This window comes from Ctenopharyngodon idella, chromosome 4 (assembly GCF_019924925.1).
Source record: "Ctenopharyngodon idella isolate HZGC_01 chromosome 4, HZGC01, whole genome shotgun sequence".
NCBI classification, from domain to species: Eukaryota; Metazoa; Chordata; class Actinopteri; order Cypriniformes; family Xenocyprididae; genus Ctenopharyngodon; species Ctenopharyngodon idella.
Genome location: NC_067223.1, coordinates 7,486,080 through 7,511,378, shown reverse-complemented (window position 1 = coordinate 7,511,378; position 25,299 = coordinate 7,486,080). Strand labels below are relative to the sequence as shown.

General features: G+C 38.9%; 2 protein-coding genes across 7 annotated transcripts in view; one reads left to right on the top strand and one right to left on the bottom strand.

Annotated features, from left to right (window-relative positions):
• dnai7 (dynein axonemal intermediate chain 7) overlaps positions 1–1,050 on the top strand; it is an 8,717-nt gene extending 7,667 nt beyond the window's left edge. The window contains exon 16 of the mRNA XM_051891330.1: positions 83–1,050. Within this exon, the coding sequence (XP_051747290.1) occupies positions 83–358 (276 nt within the window). The 3' untranslated portion in view covers positions 359–1,050. The remainder of the gene's footprint in view (positions 1–82) is intronic.
• On the bottom strand, positions 833–25,293 carry lrmp (lymphoid-restricted membrane protein). Of its 6 annotated transcripts, none has more exons than XM_051891323.1 (38): positions 25,147–25,293; positions 23,901–24,553; positions 23,688–23,798; positions 22,259–22,439; positions 21,786–21,844; positions 21,607–21,682; positions 21,194–21,352; positions 20,948–21,065; positions 20,627–20,677; positions 20,448–20,525; positions 20,295–20,351; positions 20,007–20,066; positions 18,581–18,645; positions 18,342–18,435; positions 17,713–17,850; positions 17,434–17,535; positions 16,836–16,987; positions 15,188–15,299; positions 14,373–14,700; positions 13,301–13,353; positions 12,600–12,687; positions 12,233–12,383; positions 11,700–11,778; positions 8,599–8,645; positions 8,366–8,448; positions 7,271–7,473; positions 6,948–7,026; positions 6,778–6,835; positions 6,627–6,654; positions 6,033–6,173; positions 5,670–5,804; positions 5,420–5,564; positions 4,631–4,674; positions 4,483–4,551; positions 4,345–4,397; positions 3,956–4,042; positions 3,673–3,792; positions 833–1,736 (listed from the first exon to the last, which is right to left on the bottom strand). In XM_051891323.1, exons 2-38 carry the CDS (start codon positions 24,520–24,522, stop codon positions 1,478–1,480), a joined length of 4,485 nt encoding a protein of 1,494 aa, XP_051747283.1. In that variant the 5' UTR covers positions 24,523–24,553; positions 25,147–25,293; the 3' UTR covers positions 833–1,477. The 6 variants fall into 6 exon arrangements, with proteins under 6 accessions (XP_051747283.1, XP_051747284.1, XP_051747285.1 ...); XM_051891324.1 differs by having other exon boundaries at positions 8,366–8,445; XM_051891325.1 differs by having other exon boundaries at positions 18,342–18,405.
• Positions 25,294–25,299: the final 6 nt, after the last annotated feature.

Here is a 25,299-nt window from a genome sequence, read left to right as displayed (position 1 = left end):
ACAGACTGAAGCACTATTGAACTACTATATATTGTCTTTTTATGCAGGCAATACCTCTGACCTTTAACCTTTTGACTGGTAGGCATGTGAACAGCTGGAGGCGGAGCCAGTGGCTGAGGAGGCATGGTCTCTTTACCTGCTGGGTGCTCAGAGGAACCAACATCTGAAGATGAAGGAGCATGACAGCAGCTTCTCTCCTGAACTGGCCGAGGGCAGCGAGTTCCACTCCACCTTTCTGCACATGCTCAGACAGGACATGAGCATCGAGGGACAAGCTAGAGTTCGTCAGTCTCACTATCTCTACACAGACACCGTACAGAAGCTCCTCTGTGCAACACGTGTCCTCACATATTCCTGAGACGAGAAAGCATAAACACTAATATCTAAAACATTTGACACCTGTTTTGAACTTGTGATAGTCATTGCAACATCTTGATATGCTGAGGATATGAAAAAACACCCTGCATACTTCTCTATATAACCAGCAAGTGGAGCCAAATGATCTTGAATATTTCTGACACCAGCAATAAAATTTATAACAAAAACAATTGCAAAAAATAAAGACCACCAGGCTAAATCATTGATGTTGAGGAAATGTTTATAGTGCCAGAATATAAACTCTGACAAATCTGATCTAATCAAATCTGACAAAAATGTGACCAGACTTACCCTAAAATAAAGTTAATTGTAATAAAGTTGATTTTAAATAAAGAAATAACAAAGAATTAAGTATTAATTTTGATATTAATTCCATTGACCGCATTTTATGTCACCAGACAGACTGAGTGAAGCCTCATGATCCATTTAGCTTGTCCTGCAATAAATAGCGAGATTATTTGGATCAGTTTCTTTTATTGTGCAAAGTTTCTCTCCCCCCCTCTTTGGAACATACAAAAGTGTATGAACATTTAACAACAAACACCAAACCAACAGCTTAACGAGGTTAAAAATTATGTGTTTGTAACAATTAATAGTATCGGGAAAAAAAAAAAAAAAAAAATTACTGCATAAAACTGTAAAACAATAAGTTAACAAAAAGAAAATATTTTTTTTTAAAAAAAAATCTCAATACTCTTTCAAACGTCCCATAAAAATACACTGATCAATTTCAAAATGTTTAAAAAAGGCAGCCTTTTCGGGCAACCAATATATGATGTTTGACATTCAGTTGTTGCAGTCCACTCTCACTCCAATCCAAATAGTCACCGTGTGATTGGCTGGCACTGAGTGTCTCATACAAATGCCTATAATACACATGGCCAACACAATGGTTTGTGTACACACAGCATCCAAGCAGTCTACAGTTTTCAGCGCATCTCTCTCAAGACGCCCACGTTTCTCTTTACCTTCAGTAAGAAATGGTCAAATAGAGTTCTGTTAGAAGGACAGGCAGCAGTGTTGCATCACAGCTTGTGTAGCCGGAAGAGTTTTTCTGAATGTCAGGACCGACTACTCCAGCCTTGCAGACCCCCTGGTGTCACACAGGGGGCTGGGCGTTGTGCCTCAGCCCAGTATAGGGCCACAGAAGCTGCTGGATGGTCATCCAGGAGTCCCCGGTGCCCACAGGTGCTGCATCTACTGCAGGCTGTAACATCAGGCTCACCAAGAGGGCCAGTAGAACAGCTAGCACTACAAACAAGGCCACCCAAATCCAAACGCCCCTGGTGCCTCTGGACACTGCAGGCCTCCCCTCTGTCAGACTGGGTGGAGCGTGATCTGTTGGGCTGGGGCTGGGACTGGGATGGACAGTGAAAAAAATGTTTAAAGAAAAGTACAACATAACTTCAGCAACAAGCAGCAAGGCGTTTTCTTATGCTAAACCAGTAAGGAGCAAGTAAAATGTTAATGTTATTGTAATCAGCTGCAGAACACTTTATATATCTTTAGGCCAGTAACATATTCTGTACAAGCAAACAAACACAGACATGGCAAAGAATAGCAACCATGTGGTCTCGTACATACTTAATGTGCATTCATCAGGAATCGATAACACATGAAATTGAGCTTACATAGCTAAAAGCATTCACATACACATACTTGTATAGAGTATGTTCTGGGCCTTATTATTAGGAAAAAAAATATATATACAAAGCAGGTCATAAAAAGCATAAAATTAATTAAAAAAAAAAAAAAAAAAGTTAGTCTGAGTAGGTGAGACGGCTGAGGCAACCTGAAGAGAATAGGTTGTACATTTAAAGGAATGTGAAAAATGACAGCTGTTGCTGAAAGCAATGTTTGACAAAGCACATGATAGGCAAATATGAATGTTCTGTGATAGACCGATACATATATAGGTCAGGCCGGGTAGTCAGCCAATACTTTACCATTTTGAGGTCAGCCAATAACTAATTGGTTGATTAAAAGAAGCAGCAGTTGTTTCAAAATATACCAGCTAGGTCAATTTCTTCACTTTTATTCTTGAGTGTTTATTTAAATTCAGTGAAGTGAGTTGTTTTTTTTTTTGTTTTGTTTTTTTGAGTACTTTATCTATAGATATTTATGTCATAGTATACAAAGAAAACCAACAAAAATAAACAACAGTGAAGTGAGTTTTATTGCTATTTTATTGCTTTACATATTTTATACATACACTTCACTTCAAAAGTTTGGGGTCTGTAAGATTTTTGAAAGAAGTCTCTTATGCTCACAAAGATGAAATATACAGTAAAAATACTGTAGTAATATTGTAAAAAATAAACTGTTTTCTATTTTAACATATTAGATATAATTTATTCCTGTGATGCAAAGCTGAATTTTCAGCATGATTACTCCAAGTCTTCAGTGTCACATGATCCTTCAGAAATCATTCTAATATGCTGATTTGGTGCTCAAGAAACATATTCAATGTTGAAAACAGTTGTATAATATTACATATATTGTATAATAATAAAAAGTGTTGATTAATATTTTTGTGGAAATCAAGTTTAAAAGAAAATTATTTGAAATAGAAATCTTTTGTAACATAACAGTACATTTTACTGTAATTTAATCAATTTAATGCATCTTTGCTGAATTTATATATATATATATATATATATATATATATATATATATATATATATATATATATATATATATATATATATATATATATATATATATACACATACACACACACTAAATATATATATATATATATATATATATATATATATATATATATATATATATGTGTGTGTGTGTGTGTGTGTGTAAAAAAAAAAAAACTTATTGACCACAAACTTTTGAACAGTAGTATACATACTATTATCTCCATCGTTCTCTCTAGTTATCGGTCTACCACTCATCCTGTTTTTAAGAAAATACCCCAGATAATGTCAGCACACAGCTGTGGGATCAAAGTATATTGGCAAATGCCCGCAACTGTCCACCAATGTTGAGAAAACAAGAACTTTGTCTTTTCTCTGAAACCACAGGTTGGCTGATTAGATTATTTGCTGAAAACTGAAGCAGAAGACATGCAGTGTGTCACAATGTGTGCTGAAGATAAATGCAAAGCTATGGAAAATTAAGGGTGTCCAGCATCCATTCAGAACATAATTTAAGTTACTTTTCCCTAGCTTAGCTGTAGGAGAAAAAGGCAGTGACATCATTGACAGAAACCCTCGATTTGTAGTAGATAATGCCAGGAGGCTGAAGCAGAGAAATAATGGAGGCGGAAGATACACTAACGTCTTAGTCGGCATTATGAAGGAGGTGATTTTGATGCCTAGTTCTGTTATGCTACTCCTTCTCTCCGCTGGTTCCTCTTTCTGGTCCTCCGACGACTGAGAGTCTGTATCATATCCATACCTGTGCAAAGTTCACACTGCACTAAGTGTCCACCATCTTAGCTCAAGACCTCCATTGTGGGTCTGCATGACAACCTTTCGATGGCACATTTGCTTTATGATTTTGACATGAAATCGATGCAAAAGACGAACGGTACACAACAGTTCTTCACGCGTGACCTTACCTATTCATCAGAGTGGGCTCGTCAACGTCGGCCCAAGTACCAGAGCTAACGAAGCGCTTTAGAGGTGGCCTCTTGGCTGTCATGATCCTGTAAAGCGGTTGACACACAACCATGACATCTTTTCTCGTAGTGCAAAGAAGTGCAGAAGTTTATAAAAACAATCGGCATGCAACTCCAGTAGAGTTCATGGGTTCGATTTCCAAAGAACATACAGTTAAGTGTGTAATTTCAATGTTTTAGGTCGCTTCCAATAAAAGTGTCTGCCAAATGAATAAATGTTGTTCTGAGAAGTTTTGGGTCACACCAACCCTTGTTTTGGGGGGGACAAAGTAAAAGGCAGTTGTGTTTTGTGGACCATGCAATCTCACAAAAAGCATCTGTACACTTACCATGGTGACCGACGGGAGAGCCTCTCGACCTCAGTCTCTGCCATGTCTTTGGGCTGTGAATTAGAAACCACTGTTTATTCAGATGTTCCACTTCTCTCTACCAAAAGCATCTCTCTAAGAAAAAAGTGGACTTCTCACCATGTCAAAATGGGTCTGTCCTCCAACGCTGCGGGGAATGGTAGCTATACTGATGCGTCGGCTAGTAGTCTTGGGACAGAACACACAAAAATCAGTAAAAATAAACTCTTCATGATCCTAACATGGTGTGTTTTGTGCCATAACTCACTCTGAAAATGTTTGAGGTTGATTGCTTCTTGTTTCTAAAATCATCTGCAAATACAAAAGAAATCTCATGTGATTCAGGGTAGTGACACACCAAACCGAAGCCAAAGAACTAGCGCTAATGAAACCCGACTGTGTTGTCGCTTCGCATTGCCTGAAACGGGGGTGGGGGGAGAAACACTGAAAGGACTACAGACGACTGTCAACCAGCATGTTCTGCGCCTGCGTGTTAAGGAGATAACAATCTATTTAAGCAGATATATTTGTCTATATTCGTCATTCAAAAAGGGAAGGCAAAAACTGTAGGTATACAAACCAGGAACAAAGCAGCACTTGCTTACCGTTTTGAGTATCAATCATGCTGATCACGTTCTTTATTCCACTCTGCTCATGTTATAATGAAAACATTCGCGCAGTGGAATGCTCAGGTAAAATGACTTAAAATTAGAACAGCCTTCTGTCTGTGCTGTCATGCTTTCTTAACTCGCTTTCATCACTTTTGCTCTTCTTCTCGTGCACAGATTTGTTTACTAAACTGAACAGCCAATCAGAGTTCTCTAACTGACAGCCCGATGCAGACTCTACATGTTGAATCAGCCAAAAAAACAAAGAAACAAAAAAAACGACGCCATCAGATTACAGCCAATGGTGCGGAACACACCAAAAAAAATGAAAGTTGGCCGACACTCAAAAATGGCCTGACGTTGCCCACCGGCTTGTGTGTCCCTGGCTTAAGACACAAAAGTGATTGGAATTACTGCTTTTTTTGTTAATTATTTTGGTAGTGACTTACCCCTCTCAGAGGACCCAAAGGGCCTCTCGTTCGGCGTGAGGTTCTCCCTGAGCTCCAAAAGCTCTGCATGCTCCTTGGTGTACATCCTCCTCAAGTTCTCCACATGCTGAATCATCACCTCCACCGTTTTACCCACTCTGGTCTCCTACACATGCAAGGAAGCTGAGAGGTAAACAAGCAAGCTTCTTTGCTAACTTTGGCTTTTCAGAGTGCTGAACTAGCCCACTAAAGCCAGAGTTAACACACAAACCTGATGAATGGCCCCAAGCATCTCTGAACGGCTAGAAACTCTGGTCATGGACTGGATGAGGATCTCAAGGTTCTTCTGCAGACGATGGATGATCTCCATGGACTGGTTATCCTCCTCACACCGTGGGATCAAAGCCTATAAACAAAACAGAGTGTCATATTCAAGCTACTTATTCAAACAAAGGAATTCAGACTAAATTTGGAAAGAAATTATATTTCAATAAGAATTTTCTGTTGTGAGCGGAAAATTCATTGTGCTGAGCAGAGGACTACTTGGTTGCATTGACAAAACACACTTGCTCTAAATGTATTTTCTAAAAAATAAAAATTATTTTATGCCTGCAGAGTGCACAAAATGACAGACCTGCAGTAGACCTTTACAACTGTTCACTTCCTTGCGGACGTTCTCCTCGGCCAGGTCCCGTGAGCGTTCCTCCAGGCGTAGCCTCTTCTCCAGGGTGAACATGTCACATTTGAAGCCCAGAGAAAGACGGTGGAACTCCGCCTGGTAGGAGAACACACGGTGAACACCTCACACTGAGAAAACTGATGTGCTTTTGTAAATATTTTAGCTTATTCACTAGTTCAGAATGTAGTTAAGGTCTGTTTATAACATATACCATTATAACCATTCTGCAGAATTCCTTGAAATTTGCCCACACATTTACTATGAAAATGTAAAAAGGCGTTTAGATTTTGGTCTAGTTATGAGCTACAAATGTAAATAAAGATACAAATACCTCCAGCATAACGTTGCCATTTCAAATGAAGTCACCAATCAATCATTACTATTATCATGTATTTGTTAATATAATGTGTAGCTGTCTGCATATTCTTCAGCATATTTTATTTAACATTTTTAATTTTATTTTTTTATGTCTGTTTTTTCTCACATTTAAAAATATGTGAGAAATACGCTCTACACACTGACATGGGACTGAATGAAAAAACACTTTACCTCAATCTCTTTGTCACTTGGTGACAGGCTGCAGATGAAATGCACATTTCAGATTAATGGGAACATGAATATGTCAAGTGAATCATGTGAAGGCATGCTTGAATCAGATTAAAATTTATGGATATCAATTCAGTACACAAAGCATTATAACCTGTTCTTGTCATCTTTGGTGGAATCGCTGGCATTTTCAGAGAAGACAGATGTGTCACCTGAGGGTGGAGGAGGAGATTGACATTGAGGAAAGACTAGATAATATCTTAAGTAGAACTAGATGAGAAAGAAAGTCAGACAGGGAGAGAGCGTTTATCTACAGTCAGGTACCTTCTTTTTCTGTGGCCACTGAAGGCTCACCGTCCTCCTGAGCTTTTTGTTCCTCAATGGCTTCCATACTGCTGACTTCCTGTAAGAGGACCATTTCACTTTGTATGTGCAACACAGATGTGTTAACTTAAGCACATTTACTACAGTAGTAGTTACACTGGGCATCAGATGGCATGTTATGAATGTTGATTAATAAGAGCACAAATCTCTTGTGTAATTAAAAGTATTTCATAAAAGTATCTGGAACAGTAGGTAGGGCTGCATTCGCCTAGCTTTCGTTACATCTTGTTTAGTTAATACATGCCGGTGGGTGTGGCTCTTACCTTCTTGAGCTTGTTCCTCAGAGTCAGGGGGTCTTTTCTGGAGCCTTGCGCAGCAGGAACTGTCGGAAGAATCCCCTCACTGGCAGTGGAGTCAAAGGTCATGTCCTTTGCTTTTTCAGAAGGACCCTTTGATGAATCAGGTGAGGCTGTTGAGTTTAAATTAGATGTGACCACTGTCTTCTTACTGTCTGTCTTGTCTTTGTCTAAAAAGGAATAAAGAAAGAAGAAGGGACATTTAGAGAGAGAGCTCTGTTCCGAAACCTAGTGAGCTGCCAAGCAGAAAAGTTGAGAGAAATGTTGTAGACTTATTTAATAATTCAGTACTACTAAATTGTATTATTCAAATCATAGTTTGCTGCTATAAATAAGAATGGATTTTCCCTAATATTTATGTTTGCTATTAACTTATGCTTGGAATATTGCACAGTTTTAGTTTTAATAAGTTTAGTACTTCATATATTATTTATATTTATACTTAACAATAACACTCACTAGCCCACTAGGTTTTGCAACAAAGCTACAGAGTTATCAGAGGTTCTTCATTGGTTTGTCACAATACCAAAATTTCAGTAGCCAATAGCAAAACAGCAAGATTTCATGATTCTCAATATTAATTTTAAATCCACAGCAAAAGCCAAATGCTACTAAACATATTTATTTAAAAAGCAAAATATAAATTTAAATATGAACAATGGCATGCAGCCTTCAAGTATTTGTCAATTAAGTACTAAGGTTTTCTAAGTAAATATTAAAGTAAACAGTCAGTAATGAAAACAAATAAATGAATAACAGTTGCTGGGTATCTTTTTTGCTAGTCAGTATTGTTCAACAATTAGTTTTAACATCAAAATATGCAATGGCAAATCTGCATTTACATCAACCGACATCGTTTTGACCAAGAAGTGCATTTGATTGTTGCAAAAGCAATCGTCTTTCAGTCATACAGCTGGTATGGTTCAGTCTTCCATTTGGTACATGCGTACCAAAATGAGTCGCTTCTCTGTACTATTGTATTGTATCTGTATTAAATTGTTGATGAAATACAATTACATTTGACATCCCTACTTCAAACATCAACAGGGAACTTCCTCCTACCTGGCGAGTTAACCCCAGTTGACGTCACCTCTACCGCCTCTGGCATGGCCTCCTCTTCCTCTGCTACTGGCAACAAGAGACTTCTAAACAAATAAATAACAATAAACAATACAGCAACTGTTTAAGATATGCACATTACAACACGAACACACTCAGTCCAGCAACCTCTGCGATTCAAGTGCGTAATAAATATATTTTAAAAAAATAATCATTTGCATAGAGGAAATACTCACTTGTCCGATTTCGCAGACACTTTAGAAAGCTGTCCCTCACTCAGTCTCTATAGGTGACAACAGAATGGCAATATGACCCAGTGACACACTCTGATCAGCAACACGTATACATTTGTGAAAACCACTGTCTTGTGCAAATAAGCATCACACACGCACATAGTTCCATACCTGTCCCATGACATGGCAGATGAAATATAAAAGCTACACTCTGCTTTACAGAGAGAGAAGTGCTAGATACTTACATAATGGGTATGAGAGCTCTACAGCTGGCAGAGAAAGAGAGAGGATGGTAAAGACAGGAAGAGAGAGAGGGAGTGACAGAAAGAGAGGGAGGGGAGAGCACTTGTACTGGCAGAGTTCATTGAAGTGGGAGTGAAAAAGTGCTATACTTGTTCCAAACATACTGATGGAAAACCACACACACAGCCTGAGCAACATATTTTATCATCAAGTTCATAAAACGACAGCAGAATAACAATCAAACAACCAAATAACACCAAAAATGGTTGCGGGTCTGTTCCGGTTGAGTCACAGTTACCAGGGAAGAAACAAATGCATGCTTTATTGGTTAGTTGCGCTTAGCAAAGTTAGGATAGAAAAATAAATAGGCTTATGAAAAGCTTCCCATATTTCCTGTTGACGTCAAAGGCTAAGCACCCAATCTGTCATTTAGTAGAAGCTAGCCAAATTAGACAGATCGCAACATGGATGCCACTTGATGTTCAGTCTAATATCTAGTTACTGAAGCAAAATCAGTTAAGGACCACTTAAATACACTACAGTTCAAAAGTTTGGGGTGGATAAGACATTTTTATGTTTTTGAAAACATATGCTCACCTGACTGCATTTATTTGATCACAAATACACTAATATTGTGATATATATTAGGGGTGTAACAGTACATGTATTCATCTCGAACCATCACAGTACGGCCATCACGGTGCACAGAGTCAGATAAAGAATACAGTCAGTCACAGGCGATCCACATTCCAATCCAGAAGGATACCGCGTGTGCGGTAATGCAACGCTGATTGCTAACAGCCACAACAGGAAAAAGCGGAGAAGAACAGACAATCTGTGAGTAGATGTGTTTACATGTAATCTCTCAACCAGTGTTTCAACCACGGAAGGGAAATGAACTCTAGAGAGGAGCATTTCACTAAATATATGCACTATATTAGCTTATATACTCATTTACTTTACCTGTTAGTAATGTCTCAATTATTTAACGTGTTTAAATAAATTTATCATGAAAACAAGTTATGACAGCAACTGTGTAAATGATCATATTTTAAAAATGAATTGGAGTAGAAAAATAATTGAAAAATAGATTTAGAAGTTAATGCAAAACTTGCCTTATGTGCAACTTGCATGTTTTTTTGTTTTGTTGTTTTTTTAATTTGAGTGTTGATTATATCTAAAAAAATAAATAGCAACTAAATTTAATAGTTTGGGCTCTGTTGTTAATTAACCTTTAATATTATAGTAATGTGCAAGTAAGGGCTCCCTGTATATTGTTTAAAGCATTAGCTGAGATAGATTTTTTTTTTATCCTAAAAATGTTAATTGAATTTATTTTAGTATAACGTGAACCGCCGCAGCGCGAGCACTGTCTGCTCTGGCCCAGGGACACGAGAGCACAGAGCGGATCATATCTGCGAGTCGGCTCAGACCACGAAAGGTATTGGACCCATTTGAATTCTGCACAGAATGCTATATTTTAAAGTGATATAGAGGAGATTAGGAGGATAACCGGTCAGATATTAAAAGGAAACAGAGGTTTTACTGAGTTTAACGGCTCTGGCTGAGCTGTGAAATAAACAAAACGCTACTGGCTATTTAAAAAAAGGGGCGGGGCTGTTCGATATATCACCCTGTCTTCCTGTTTCAGTTGAAATTACGTCAACACACTGAATAATGTTGCGCATTCCAAGACACTTCCTTTAATACCAATGTACGTACCGAACCATCATGTTTGTGTACCATTACACCCCTAATGTATACATTTTTCTAATTTCTGAAGGGTTATGTGACAGAAGACTGAGTATGGCTGGAGAATGCCTGCTGTTTATAGCCACCATTACTCCAGTCTTCTGTGTCATATGACCCCTCAGAAATCCTTCTAATATGCTGATTTGATATGAAAAATTTCTTCTTATTATAAATGTTGAAAACAGTTGTGCTGCTTACTATCTTTTGTGGAAACCATGATCATTTTGTTTCAGGATTCTTTGATGAATAGAAAGTTCAAAAGAACAGCATTTATTTGAAATAGAAATCTTTTGTAACATTATAAAAGTCTTTAAAGTCACTTTTGTAAGATTATGAATTTTTCAAAAAAAAAAAAAAAAAAAAAAAAAAGATTACTGACCCCAAACTGAGGCTTTTCCATAAAACCATACCAGACTAATATTAGCTATAGGACAGTCCATTTATCTCTTACTTACACTGATGTCTAGTAATGTGCTACAGTACATATTCATAGAGGTCTAACACTGCCCACTCTCTATGAACTGAAAAGCAGAAAAGCCCTCAGATGAAGTGCAGTTTATTTTGGTAGCACTCCAGGTTCACCTAAATATCTCCCCCATCTTATCATTATAAGTTAACAAATTACATGAGACAGAGTCAACAGTGAGGATATTAGCATAGTGCAGGTTAATAAAATAGTTTGCATCAAATTCTGGACAAACAAGCAGGCAAATTACACTTATAAAACTATGCTGTCAGATGTCAGGTGCTTATATAAAATTGCAAAGCAGCTCACACAAAGCAATTCTAAACACCGAAAGCCCAAGAACATCCCATCGATAAGAGAGTGGGCACATCCTCTTATGAGCGGTCATTCCTGCTTACCGCCATCCAGAACACTTTTAAATCGGCCAACTGCGGGATTCCCTTTACGGCACAACGGAAATGTTAGCTATTCTTTTAGTATGCTGTACTGACAAACAGGAAGCTTTTTGCAAACCAACATGACAAGAGAAAAGGGCAAAACTACAAAGAAAGGGAAACACAAAAGGGGAAGTGAAAGAAAAGGCTAGCGGCGTTACAAATGCTACAAGCTTCCCCCTTGGTTTCCTCAGCTTCCTCAAACTGACCTGCGAGTCACTCATGTCGGCTGTGGCGGCCGCACGCTCTACCTCACGTCCTCCGTTTGTACCCGCAGACTGCTGGGTCCTGACCCAGGAGGAAAGAGAAAGTTTGTTACTATATTGTTGTGTAGTTTTTTGCAATTTTTCAGGATGCAGCTGCTCTCAGTCAATGCAACAGCAGTACGTGCGCTCCATCAGTGCATAGATGGTGCGTCTATGCGAGCCTGGCCACACAGGTGCATGGTGAGCATGCAAAGCAAGGCTCTGTCAGTAGTAATAACTCCTTAATAAGTCTACACAAAACAGCCCAACACACAGGAAGAGAAGACACACATTTGACTGGCAAATGTGATCTTTGGGTGTGTGGGAGGCATTTCGAATGGAAGTAGACCATAATTTCTTTTTGGTGAATCATTAACTAGCACTTCATAGCAGTGAGCCAGAGAAAATCCACAGAAAATGATGTATGGAAATTGTATGTGTACAAAAAAAAAAAAAAAAAAAAAAAAAAAAAAAAAAAGCAGGGTGCAGTGTCTCACCTTCCTGTAATGGAATCACCAGCTTCAGGCTGGCCTGTGGACAGAGATACCATCTCAGTGGTCACAAGGGAAGAAGGTTCAGTGGATGAAATGAGATCTGTGACTGAGGTCACCGGTTCATGGGATGTCTCGGAGCTCAAAGACAGGTCATCTGGAGAGTAAGCGGGAGTACACAAGTTTGTGTGGACAAAATATGCAATAAAATAAAGTCACCTTGTCATAAAAGGAACATTAAAACTTTAATTTAATGTAATGAAAGTAATTTTATTCAATTCAAATGACAAATGAAATATATTTCACTCACGCATATTACTAAAATGATAGAGAGCATTAAGCAGAGAAGGAGAGTGAGAGGAAGAGCTCTTACCAGCATAGTGACTGTGGGTGTGAGGCAGAGGAGCAGCCTGCCCGTGGGCGTCCTCAGGCCCAGTGCATTCTGGGAGTCTGTCTTCCTCCTGCAACAGCCAGGAAAAGATTCAGAAGGCCAGCAAAAATGAACCTTTACTCTGCCAAAGAGAACGACTCCCCAAAGACAACATATTGTCTATGGATACTTTTAAATGATGGGTGAAAATCCACACTTCAGACATTTGCAATGCAAATTGTGACAAGTTCATTCAGGTGTGATGTGCAATACACTGTCAATGTGTCTCTGTGTGTGTACACTTGTTCTAAGGGTCATCCAATTTCCTGCTAGCATTCAGGAAGCAGCATTTCCTAGTAAAACTCCATCACCCTGAAAGCAGTCAGTCACATGTCTGACCATGCCAAACACTAATTGTCCATGACACCAAAAAGAACAATGTGGCTTGGCATGCCTAACACATCACAAGGTCACTAAAAAAATGTGTTTTTGAATTTCACAGTCAGGCACTCTGAAAGCTTGTATTTTTGAAACCAAACAAATGAAACGCTTTGAACTTGTATATATCAATGTGCATAAAATGGTTGATCTTGCATCACTGCATCATAAGATATGATCACAAGAATGATAACATATTTACACAATTATTTAATTTTCTGGTAGTTTGTAGAGAGGGATTATGAAGATGAGAAACAGAAATATACCTTTAGAGATGTGCAAGGCTTCTGCATTCCTCCCACACCCTCAAATGGAGTTTCTGAAAAAAGAGAGAGAGAGAAATGGCATTTTTCCTCAATGTCATGTCCAGTTGTTATGTTCAGACGATCGGGTTTATGAAGTGACCAGTCTTTGATGGCTAGTCGGCAGTCATGCAGCGAAGGATGGGTGGAGAATAAGGTCACAAGGTTTACTTTACACTGCTAACCAAAGATGGCAGAAAAAGTGGAGAAGAAAAGCCAAAAAAGGTCTGGAGCTAGAGTGACCCTGCTTTTCCAGCTTGTGTTTAAGATTCAGGGATGGCTGCTTGCCCTGTGTCACTAGGGATTAAGAAAGGATTAAATAGCCTGACGAATCTGACACAGGTTTGTTGTCCTCTAGATGAGACCATTTCCACTAGACAACTATGAAGTCTCACACATTATGTAAAACTATTCTTCTTTAGAGAGTGAAAGATTGTGTATTTTCATCATCTTTAGTCAGAAGCATTTACACTGTGACTGTGCCTCAGATGCAGTCAACTAAGGTGTGAACCAAATAGCCCATACAGACATATGGCCCATAGGAACTCATCAGTGTGAATAAAGAAACAGCATTCCTCAGAATGACTGATGGGTAGATCGATCTCCTGTGGGAGGTCCTAACAGTTTTCTATTATTGTAGCCCTTTTGTCTTCACGTATAAAGTCCTGTCCCACAGACAGAACTTTGGGTTAAGATTCTTGAATTCTAGTATCGCTGCTGAAGAACTGTGCTACACTACAACCTTCAATAAATTCTTCTCCCCACAAGAACTCTGATCAAACTTACTTATTTTATGTATTAGAGAAATCTAATACATTGGTGAGCCGCCCAAACAACTGCTCAGCCAAATACACCAAAATCTAACAAAAGGAAAACCCTACCATTTAGGTCTTTTCCTCCATTTTACCATTTATAAAACCTTCTTCATCTTGCAATTTCAGACTGTAGCTTTGTAACTTCTTCAGAATCTTGTGTGCAAACTAAACTGAATCCTACTATGGGAAAAATAACCCTTACTAATTAATAAATTTCTCACCTTGCGATTCTCTGTCAGTGGTGCGGTCTGGTAGAATTGTCTGAGAGAGTGTGAAGTCTCTTTGCAGCTCTTCGGTCTCTACTCCAGAATCCTGTGTTGCTTCACCTTCTTCTTCAGTCTTTCCCGTGATCTTCTCCTTGTCCCTCACAGTCTCTGTGTGCTCCTCCTCCTCCTCTTCCTCCTGTTTCAGGGCCTGTAGTTCCTCTTCATCACAACAGAGCTCCTGAAGCATTTCTTGGTCAGGTCCGAGCTCTTGTAAAGGAGGTGACTCAGACAACACATATTCCTCATCCCATTCAAGAGAGGGGCCATCCAGCTCTTCCACAACCTGAGGATACACAATAACACCAGTCACAGGTGGTGATAACATGGTCTACACAAACACTATAATAAATCAAAGTGGGCTTCCCCAGCTGAGCTTCTAGAGTCTTTGGAACAATATGCATTGTGATATATATACAAATAAACTGGATTGGAAAATAATAAAAGTCAATCAAACTCAAGACATGTGGCAAGTTCTGAACATAAGAACATTGTGGGGTAGTCGGTAAACGGCGTCTAATCTCTTGAGATGAGTTCAAGAAGAAGTCAAGATTCAAACTGGCTCACAAACCACACTTGCCTCCTACACACAAAGCTCCCAGCATTTTGTAATGAGACTGTAAAAGTATCCATCTGTGATCTGCAGAATCTCGCAAAAAATCTTTATTTCTGTTTTGCCCAAGGCTGAATCTAAATCCGTCATGAGTTTTAAAGCCCACATATGCTGAAGCATGTGCAGGCAGCGAAAGCAATTGTTTGATGAGCCTCAATACCTGCTGTAGGTGATCCGGTGTTTGGCTGCTGGCCTCTCTGCTGTCCAACGGAGCCTTTAGTCGGTCGAGTTCCTCTCGCAACTGCTGCTTCTGGTTCTCTTGCTCTTGTACCCTAAAAATGCAGGCGAAAACCACTGAATTCACAAAACTCCAAAGACAGTCTTTCCCTAACCAAACTCACTATAATACAACTTGTGCACAAAAGATTAATGTGACACAAAAACACAATTATTCTGGTTACTGAAAAGCACTGCACATGAGACAATGTTGATAAAAATATATAAAAGAAATACATCTAGAATAGTATCCTGACTCTTTTAATCAAAACTTATTTGTGAGATGCCTAAAAATTCTCCTATTACACAGACCAAACTAGATTTCAGCGCAGCCTGAAAACATTTTAATAAGCACTATCCCTACAAATCCTCAGTACAAGTCTGAACTGTTCACAAGTCCTACAAAAGTGAAAGTCGGACATACTATACCCAATCCGCAGGCCCAAGCAGTGTCCCATTGCTTTGCCAACCCAATCTTAGAGCACCACTGGACTCTGGTTACTGGACTGCATCCCCTTAACTTCCCTGGCTTCTCACAACAGCCTTTGCCTTTTATTCACTGTACGCTGAGTGCAATATCCTTGAAAACCGTGTTATGTCAGATAAGAGACACCAATGAACCAAAAACAGCTTGAGGGGGGTCAACCAGAACAGCCCCTTGACAAAAGCTTCTAGAGACATTCACATAGACATGGACTAAATTGGTAAAGCTTCGCACCATAATCCTTCCACTGCCTAGAAAGGGGTGACGTTTCAATCTAAATATACAGTGGTTTAAAAAAAAAGTGCACTTATCTATGCATTAAAATCATTGCCGTTTGCAATCTAAAGGCTTCCATTGTCTCTGTTAACTGTATGACCATGTTGCTGTTCTGTACTACCAATATTCACTAATAAAATCAAACTAAGTCTAAATTAAAGGGTTAGTTCACCCAAAAATGAAAATTCTGTCATCATTATTCACCCTCAAGTTGTTCTAAACCAGTATGAATTTCTTTCTTCTGCTGAACACAAAAAGATATTTTGAAGAATATGGTTAACCAAACAGTTGATGGGACCCATTGACTTCCATGGAGAGGAAAAAAAAAAAAAAAAATACTATGGAAGTAAATGAGGCCCATCAACTGTTTGGTAACCGACATTCTTCAAAATATCTTCTTTTGTGTTCAGCAGAAGAAAGGAATTTACATAGGTTTAGAATAACTTGAGGATAAGTGAATGATGACCGAATTTTCATTTTTCGTCACAGCTAAGAATACTTGGTCTCATGGCATTTACTGCAGCTAAGGTGATTGGCTCACAAAACCTGCTGTCACATTAGTAAAATTTTGTGTGAAAAGTCCATTGTCTATAGTTAATAGTGTATGATGTAGGAAGCACATTTCACACAGTCACTTTCAAACCAAGCAGCTTTCATTTTCAAAATTCCAGATCACAAAGATTCCTATTGAAATGGACTTCGACTGAGGAAATTCACCGAACAGTAAATGTGACTGGTAAACAGAGAAAAAAGAAACCATAATTTCAACAAACTGTTAATAAAAATGCGCTCCATTTTAAAAACATCTCTGCTACCGACTCAGTCCACTCACTTGACAGACAGGTGCAGGATCTCGGTACGAGAACGTCTCATGTTACTGGCCATCTTCAGAAGCTCCCTCTCTAGAGAGTCTGTGTACTGGTCCAACTGCTCCAGACTGCGGGTCCAGTCACGCCTCCTCTGTTCAAGCTGCACCTCCAGGCCCTGCAGCAGTTCACAAGATCAACTATGAGGCTCAATGAAAAATACAACACACAGTGTACCAACTAAGTCATTAATACCAGCTAAATTTGACTGAATGTGATAAAAAGATCAACGTTTCATCAAAGACCTCTTAAGGAGAGTCACAGAGTTACTCTGACCCGACACACTGCCCCTGTGCATCGTGGGAATTGGAGTGAGAGAAATATTGGCCTATATAGTTGACCACCGGGAAAGACCGCACGTACTGATGCGGTCCGCTGAATACACACAATAAGAGTGATCATGTCCAGCCAGGCAGTTATGCAATGTGGTAAATAAAGGCTCAGATAAGGCTAAATGAGTACTTACATAATTTTCAAGAGTCTATGTTTCTCTCTATATAATGGTGTCATGATTTGTGCATAACCTTTTATCTATCCTGTCCAATTTGGCTGAAATCCTCTCACCTGTATCTTGAGGTCAGTGCTGGTCTCCTGAATTTCACTGTTCTCTGTAAGGCCTCTGAATGCTGTGAGAAAGGTCACGCCGTCTTCCTTAAACTCCCTCTTCTGGAACAATTCATGTTTGATACACTGTGAACATTCTAAATCATTATGGACCAAAATCATATAAAACTGAATTCAGGTGTCTGATGATGGAGAGCTGGCAAAATTAACCTCAGACTAACTGTGCAGGTGAGGGTTTGTTTTAAAACTGTGTATGTGATGACTGGTTAGTTTGGTTACCAGCCTGCTGATCAGAGTTTTGAACTCCAGAGACAGCTGCTCCGGAGTCGGGCCTTGAAGGAGCAGAAGAACCTCACGATCCAGAGTCTCATCCAGAGAAGATGCAAAACAGACAGAGGAGGACAGATGCTCCAAACCCTACACAAATACACACACACTTAATGTCAGGAGTGTATAATCAATTTATTTAGATATATTTAATTATTAATTATATTTTATATAAATATATAATTTCTATATATTTATTTATATTTTTCCTATATATTTATTTATAAAGATTAATTTATTGAACAAAATACAAATAGAGAAAAACAGTACTGTTTTTTGGTATTTAGTTATCACCAATTACAATTATGGAATCTCCTACATGTGCTTTATTTCACAAAAACGAGTTTTGAAATGAAGCACATGTAGACAGACTCGTTGTAATGCCCGAAGTTTGGTGTAAAGCAAAGAGAGGGTGTGGATTACTGAGTGCACTCTGTGGCAGTGGAGTGGGAGAGAGAGTGGGCGGACAGAGAACGACACATGAGTGCTGGTGGGAGTGGAGAAAAAGAAACACTCCAAATCATGGACGGGACAAAGACTGACAAGGGAATTGAAAACACACACAAAAAAACACTACAAACCTCCAGGGGATTCTGTGCCAATGCCAACTCTGTCTGAAGAGAGCCTGAACTCATCTGATTGAGTCTGTAGGCCACAGAGAGAGAGAGACCCGGGCTGTAAACCCATACACACACAGTTAGAGGAACATGTGAAGGAACTGCTGAAGTTTGTGAAAGTATAATGCCTCCAACTAATAAGGTAAACTAATCAGCTAATATTTTCTATGACATGGGTTATATGTATTTCAAAGAGCTCTTACATTGTCATATCAGGCTGCATCATCTGCATTTGACTCTCCAGTTTGTTCTTGTCTGCTCTTAGCAGCTGAAGCAAGCAAAATTAACACACAATAATTCAACACTTTCAAGTAAATTATTTCACTTATACCAGTTACCAACCAGGTACCACATGTACACTTGCTTATCTAGAAAAAAACTACTTTCTTACACCACTGATTCAGCATCCTGTCTGAGAGAGAGAGAGAGAGAGAGAGAGAGAGAGAGAGAGAGAGAGAGAGAGAGAGAGACCTACATGTTACATTACTACATATTTTTACGGTATTTTCTGACGGACGGTCACCACATTCATGTTTTTGAATTTACATTAAAAAAAAAAATAAAATAAAAAAATTATATATATATATATTTATTTGATCGGAAAAACAGTAATATTGTGAAATAGTACTATTTTTATTTGAACATATTTTAAAAATGTAATTAAATGTCACATGATTCTTCAAAAATCATTCTAATATGCTAAATTGATGCTCAAGAAACTTTATTATCAATGTTGAAAGCAGTTGTGCTGCCTATTAGTGCCTGATATTTTTGTGGATGCCACGATACTTTTTTTTTTTTCCAGGATTCTTTGATTAGAATAATCCAAAGAACATTTTTAAATTCAGATTTTTTCTAAGTGTATCCTTAATGCATCTTGCTCAAGAGCAGTATTAAATTTATTTAATCTTACTATCTGCAAACCTTGCAATGGTAGTGTCTGTATATTTTTTTGTTTTTTTTGCGCTATAGCAGGGCTCAATGGTAAGGATGGCCTGCTGTCCCAGGTGTGGTGTGAGCAAGTTTTGGGCATTGTGAAAGAACCCTTTTGGGGGGAGTGTTGTGTTGCCACTGAAACTGTTCATTAATTGATCTTGTACATACATTTTTATACCTTGCAAACTTAAACATTTGGTTTTCTGTGATGTATTCTACATTGCAATTTCTGCTTGCTTGTCACAAAAAATGTTATCTAGCAGGTTAGCTGACTGTAAAAATGCAAACATAACTTGTTGTAGTCTTGGAAGTATCAGTAGGGACATGTTGAAAACTAAAAACTAATCAGTAATGTTTAATGAAAGATAAATATTTCTAGAAAATATATTGGAAAAAATAAAAATTGACTATCCTTTTGTGACTAATTGTAACTACTGGCCCGACAGCCAATGAATAAGTCCTTACTGCTGAGTCCTTTACAGTAGGCAATATGGCTCTTTGCAGATCTGTTTACTTAAAACTAACAATTTGGAAAGATATGGCAATGAATAATGTGGTCATCCTGGAACTACTTCATAGCAAAGTCATTTTGGAAAAGTAACAATAAACAGCACTGTGGTTAAATCAGTTTACTGATATTAGACAGAGACAGAGAGAGAGAGAGAGAGAGAGAGAGAAAGAGTTTGAGATCACCTCTGTAACTGAGGAATACTCCACAATGGCCACCTTCAGTTCATCTATCTGTTTATTTTTCTGAAGGAGAAATAGGGCAGTTCTGTTATGATAATGGATAATATAATTTAAATGATTGCAGACTGTATAAACATACTAAATGAATAATGGTAACACTAAATGATTCTTAGCAATGACTAAATCAAAGCCTCAATTCTTCTATAAAGTTATTCAAAGAACTTAATTTGTCTGTTAAGATTGGTGTTTCATTTCAAACCATTGTTTTGGTGACACACAAGATGGACTGACCTCCTGAATTATCGACTCCTTGTCGGCCAAAATAGCATCAAATGAATGAACTTGAACCTGAGGGTGTAAGAAAGCATTCACCAATGACAGAGCTAAATGTTTATTTTGGCATAAAAGACCAATCACGGGTAAGTAAAACATAATAAGGCCTACCTGAAGGTCAGCATTCAGGTCACAGAGGTCATTCATCTTTTTCTGAAGCTCCTCTGCCTCCAATGTGACTTTCATGTTCTTAATGTGGGATGAAGGAAGACAAATAAATGAAATTATAGATAAATGAAGATCATTAAGTGAGATTTAGATGAATGTGTACAGTAGATGTAGAGCCATACTTCCTCTTGTAGATCAGCAATCTTGGATATGAGACTCTGGTTTTCCCGTTCCTGTGGGAAACCAGAACAAAGGGTTATAAAAGTGTTCGTGTTTGTTCTAACAATATAGTCAATGTCAATATTACCAGTGTGATGTTGTTCATCTGGCAACCAGATTTGTTTACTCTGAATGTTTTAATATCCTTGGGTTATGTAATATTACTAGCCATCTTATTACAAGCATTATCTGTTTGCATTAGTTTATGAAACCTATGAGTCTCGTAACATGGCTTATTAACATCAGAACTGCTGTCAATGAGGAGAGAGGGTCTTGTGCCTCACCATCTGCTTTCTTTGAGCTGAGGCCTGAGCTCGACTCTCTTCTGAAGAGGTCAAGCTGAGCTTCATCTCCTCAACTTCCTCTTTAAGCATCTTCTCCTTCTGTAATAACTGCTGCCCCCTGCAGGATCAGAGATGAGGGACGGGAGTGAAAAAGTGAAAGTCTTAAAGCATTTTATGCATATAAGAATTGATGATGATGAAAGGATTTGAGCTTTCACAGGTAAAGAGAAGAGACAGAGTCGATACATTTTAGCTTGTGCTTTGAGGTCTTCGTTTTCCTCGATGAGTTTCTGGTTGGTGTCTTCCATGTTTTCAACTGCCTGCTTCAGTTTACGAACCTCTTCCTGCAGCTTTTGGTTATTTAGCTGCAGATCTGCCACACAGAAGACCAGATCTGATGTCTCTCTGTACAATACAAACACAAATGCATCTCAAATATAATATATATTTAATAAACTTTATATATTTCTTTTTGTATAAATAAGCATTTAAGCATAAGCCTTTAGAGATCAAAAGGTTTTTAAGATCATGAGAAACAAATTCAGTCAAGTGTGTCCAAAGTTTTGATTGATACAGTTGATACAGTCTCACAAACCACATGAGCACTACTATTCACGCTTTATCTGTCACAAACACACAACTCACACTCTTAAACTTACAAGTCAGCTCTGGTGACTTCCCCTCCGAATGCTTCTAGACTACCTGAGGTCATGTTTAGTAGAGCAGATCTCTTTGCTAAAGCAAACAAGAGGTGATTGATTTAAACAGATTTAAAAAAAAAAAAAATGCAACACATGAACAACATGAGCATTCTGATATACTCCTAAGAAGATCTCACCTGATAAACTGTCCAGTAGTTTGAATGATTCCGGTTGGGTGTCATTCTTTGAGTCCGTCCTAAATGAAAAGGGGAAATTTGAGTTGGGTTTTTAGCTCCAAAAAAACTGTCATGTGGAAAATGTTGGAAAGAAAGACCTTGTGATCAAAACTGATTGTGGATTGATAGTAGACTGATGAAAATCTGCAATGTGTCTTTGGTGGGGTTGGCAATATCTACAAAAGACATACCGCATAAAGTTGTTTGCAAAAACCACCACTTCCTGTTAACTGACCAAGGCCTGACCAAATTAACAGGAGTTGAACAACCACGAGATTTCTTCTGGTTTTTTTTTTTTTGTCCTGTGCAATATATTGCCAACATTTTTTGTCCCTGCTCTATTAATAAGACTCAAACACGAAACCAGAAATGTGCAGTTATACATTTTAACGTATCGCTGTTCTAAACTGGGACACACAAGCACGTCTTCATACCCCTGGTTGCGACAGTCATCAATCCACTCCTTCATGATGGCATGGTACGTGTCCAGGTCTATGGAGATGTCCTTGTGCTCTGGGTCCAGCATATTGCAGAGCTCCTCTAGGCCGCTGTCCTCTGAACTGCGGCAGGTGGTGTGTCTCAAGAAGTCCACAATGTGCGAGACGTAAACCTTACCTGCAACAGAGAACTCCGTGTTACTATGGTTACAGTGAGAGCCACAGAAGACCTGGGTCTCGTCAGATGCCATCCCACCAAGAAACCCAGAAAGAAAGTTTGCAAATCAACACCTACTTGTTCTGAGTCACCATGACCGTGTGTCTGAACATATCGAGGCAGTATATATAAAAATCTGAGGCTATCATCACATTAACTTATTAACAAAAATCACCCATGTCACATTCACTTTCAGTACACAGCGAATTGCATTCATAAGATGAATGGCTGTAAATAAAAGCAGTTTTGTTCTCTTTTAGCTTAGCAGTCTGATCACCACAGATGGCACATCAGGTCAGAGACATCAGAGAGAGCAGGACTTCACTGAGGACAGATCAGAAGGGCATTGCCTCTGGGTCTGAAAAAAGCATCTCTGCTGCTGGGTTTGAATGAGTCTGAATGTTCTCAGATGCTCTTGTTACTTTAGTTTAACCAAACAAAACCACAGGCATTGTAATAATAATCAGCTTCACAACCTGCTGAGGAATAACATCTACAAATCTGAAGCAGGAGGGAGAAGTTAAAGTTCACAAGACATCAAAACCTGATTGACTTCAACACACAATTCTGTTATTTATGTGCAGTCACATTAGCAAAATTTCTGCGTCATACATCGCGTCAGGGATTACTCTTTTGGCGCAAGTCAACTTGTGTAAGCTGTCTGCCAGAAGCTAGTTATTTTAGTTTATAAAGTTTTAAATATGGATATTTTTCTTACAAAAAAAACCTCACTTCACTTCAGAAGGCTTTTATTAACCCCCTGGAGTTGTATGGATTACTTTTATGATGGATGGATGCACTTTTTTGGACAAAATCAGGAGCGCCATTCACTACCATTATAAAGCCTGGAAGAGACAGAATATTTTATAACTCCGATTGTGTTCGTCTGAAATAAGATAGTCATATACACTTAGGATGGCTTGAGGGTGTGTAAATCATGGGATAATTTTTATTTTTGGGTGAACTATCCCTTTAAGCTACGTGGACTATTGGATAACATTCAGGAAAACTTTAGCAAACTTGCATTGAAGCTTGTAACAATCAACATTCAATCAATTCCAGACTGATAAAGCCTAGTCCTGGCCTTATTTTCTTGTTAAATATCTTGTTACACAAAGTACAGAAGTAAAATGGGTTGCGAAAAACAATTCACGCTGACTAAAAAAAATCTTGACAGTACTACGGAAAGTCCTAAACAGATGTAAATACCTCTGCATTGTGTGTCACAGGCCTGAAAAATGGTGTCCAACAGGTCTTCCTCGCATATCAGACTAACTTCGGCCATGCTCTCCTTCTTGGGTTCAGAAGGAAAGAGAGATCCTGTTCAAAACCCATGAAAAGACAAAAAAAAAAACAGTCACCTCTTTAAAAAAAAACATTTATGACATTAAAAAGAGAACAAAAAAAGAGGCGATTCATTACCTTCGCCCAGTGAAAGTCTCTTGACCACAAGGGCCGGGTAGGTGAGTTCACTGTCCATGTTAGAAATATCTGAAGAGAAGTTCAGGTTATACGAGAACAAGCCTGGAGTTGGGATCTTCGATGTCTTCACCTCCGTGTCGGGCCCCTCCAGCTGGGTTTGTGTGGTGTAGCGTGGGGTAAAGTTAAAGTAATTGTCTCCAGTCTGGGCTGCTGGGGTGGAGCAGTTGCGCCGAAACGGCCGGCTGTACGTTGCTGTGGTTCTCCTCTCCCCTAGCGGGCCTAAAGTGCCCAGCGTGCTGGTGATGGTATAGGTGGCATTGGCAGGGGTGATGGGAGCACGAGGGGTGTTGTTGGAAGACCCCGGTCCGGGGGAAGCTGTGGGGGTCAGCATGCCTGCAGAGGAATCGCAGTCAGTCTCTCCGTCTGGTCGGACAGTACGTTTCTTCAGGATGGCCTCCAGGTTGAGGCGCAGCCCCGAGTGAGGGCTGTCGTAGCTGCTAGACTGAAACTTAGGGATTTGAAAGGGTGAGTTAACCTCTTGATCTCGTCGCTGGATGGTCTGCAGCTTGCGGCAGATGCTGTCCACAGGGTTGTGCCGTCTCGGGGTCACGCCGACATCCATGTTGGAGTGGGAAAAGAGAGAAAGCCTCAATCTACAGGAGGGACATGATTTAAACATTAATTCAAAGCTTAAGACAGAGCAAATAGCAATTGGCAGGTCATGTGCAAAATACATACACACACACACATATATATATATATATATATATATAAAAATAAAAGTTACACAAACACATAAAGCTTGTTAATAAACAAATAAACAGACATGATTGAGTATATCGTTCTAATATACAATTCAAATGTTGCATACATTTTTAACGGTCGTTGCGTTATTTGCTTTTCATGACGTCTTAAAAAGGTTGTAAAAACGGACAGCAGTAAAAACCTCACACCCTCATCTTAAAATATTGCCGAAGCAGGATCTCGTACATACAAACATAATTATCAAAAACAGACGAGCAAAAAAACGAACCCACCTGTCAAAATCCGACTAATGGGGAATCAAACATCAGCATGTAACGTTAACTAAACTTTAGACAAACTGAGAGACGCAAAACGTTTTTGTCACTTTTAAGGTGAAAATAAAGGCCACCTTCAATTTCATGTGGTGTCTCTGTTATCTTTTGTGGACATTTATACGGGACAAGCAAATATTGGAAAGCTAATATTGGAAAAACAAACACACCTGAATCTGTTCAAACGTTGCCGCCGCGGTCGGTCTACAAATAGGTGCTTGTGAAGCGCCAGACAGCTGATCGAAGGCCGTATTAAAACCTGCGGCGCACTGACACCGTGCGTCCAATGATGGAACTGCAACTGTATGGGGCATTGATTCCTC

Coding starts and splice junctions, on each gene's coding strand:
- lrmp (XM_051891323.1), bottom strand. CDS start 24,522: ATGGATGTCGGCGTGACCCCGAGACGGCACAACCCTGTGGACAGCATC. Junction 16,988..17,433: donor GCACTGACCTCAAGATACAG/GTGAGAGGATTT, acceptor GAACTGCTGCAG/GGCCTGGAGGTGCAGCTTGA. Junction 8,449..8,598: donor GTGTCTGCGAAATCGGACAA/GTGAGTATTTCC, acceptor TTATTTGTTTAG/AAGTCTCTTGTTGCCAGTAG.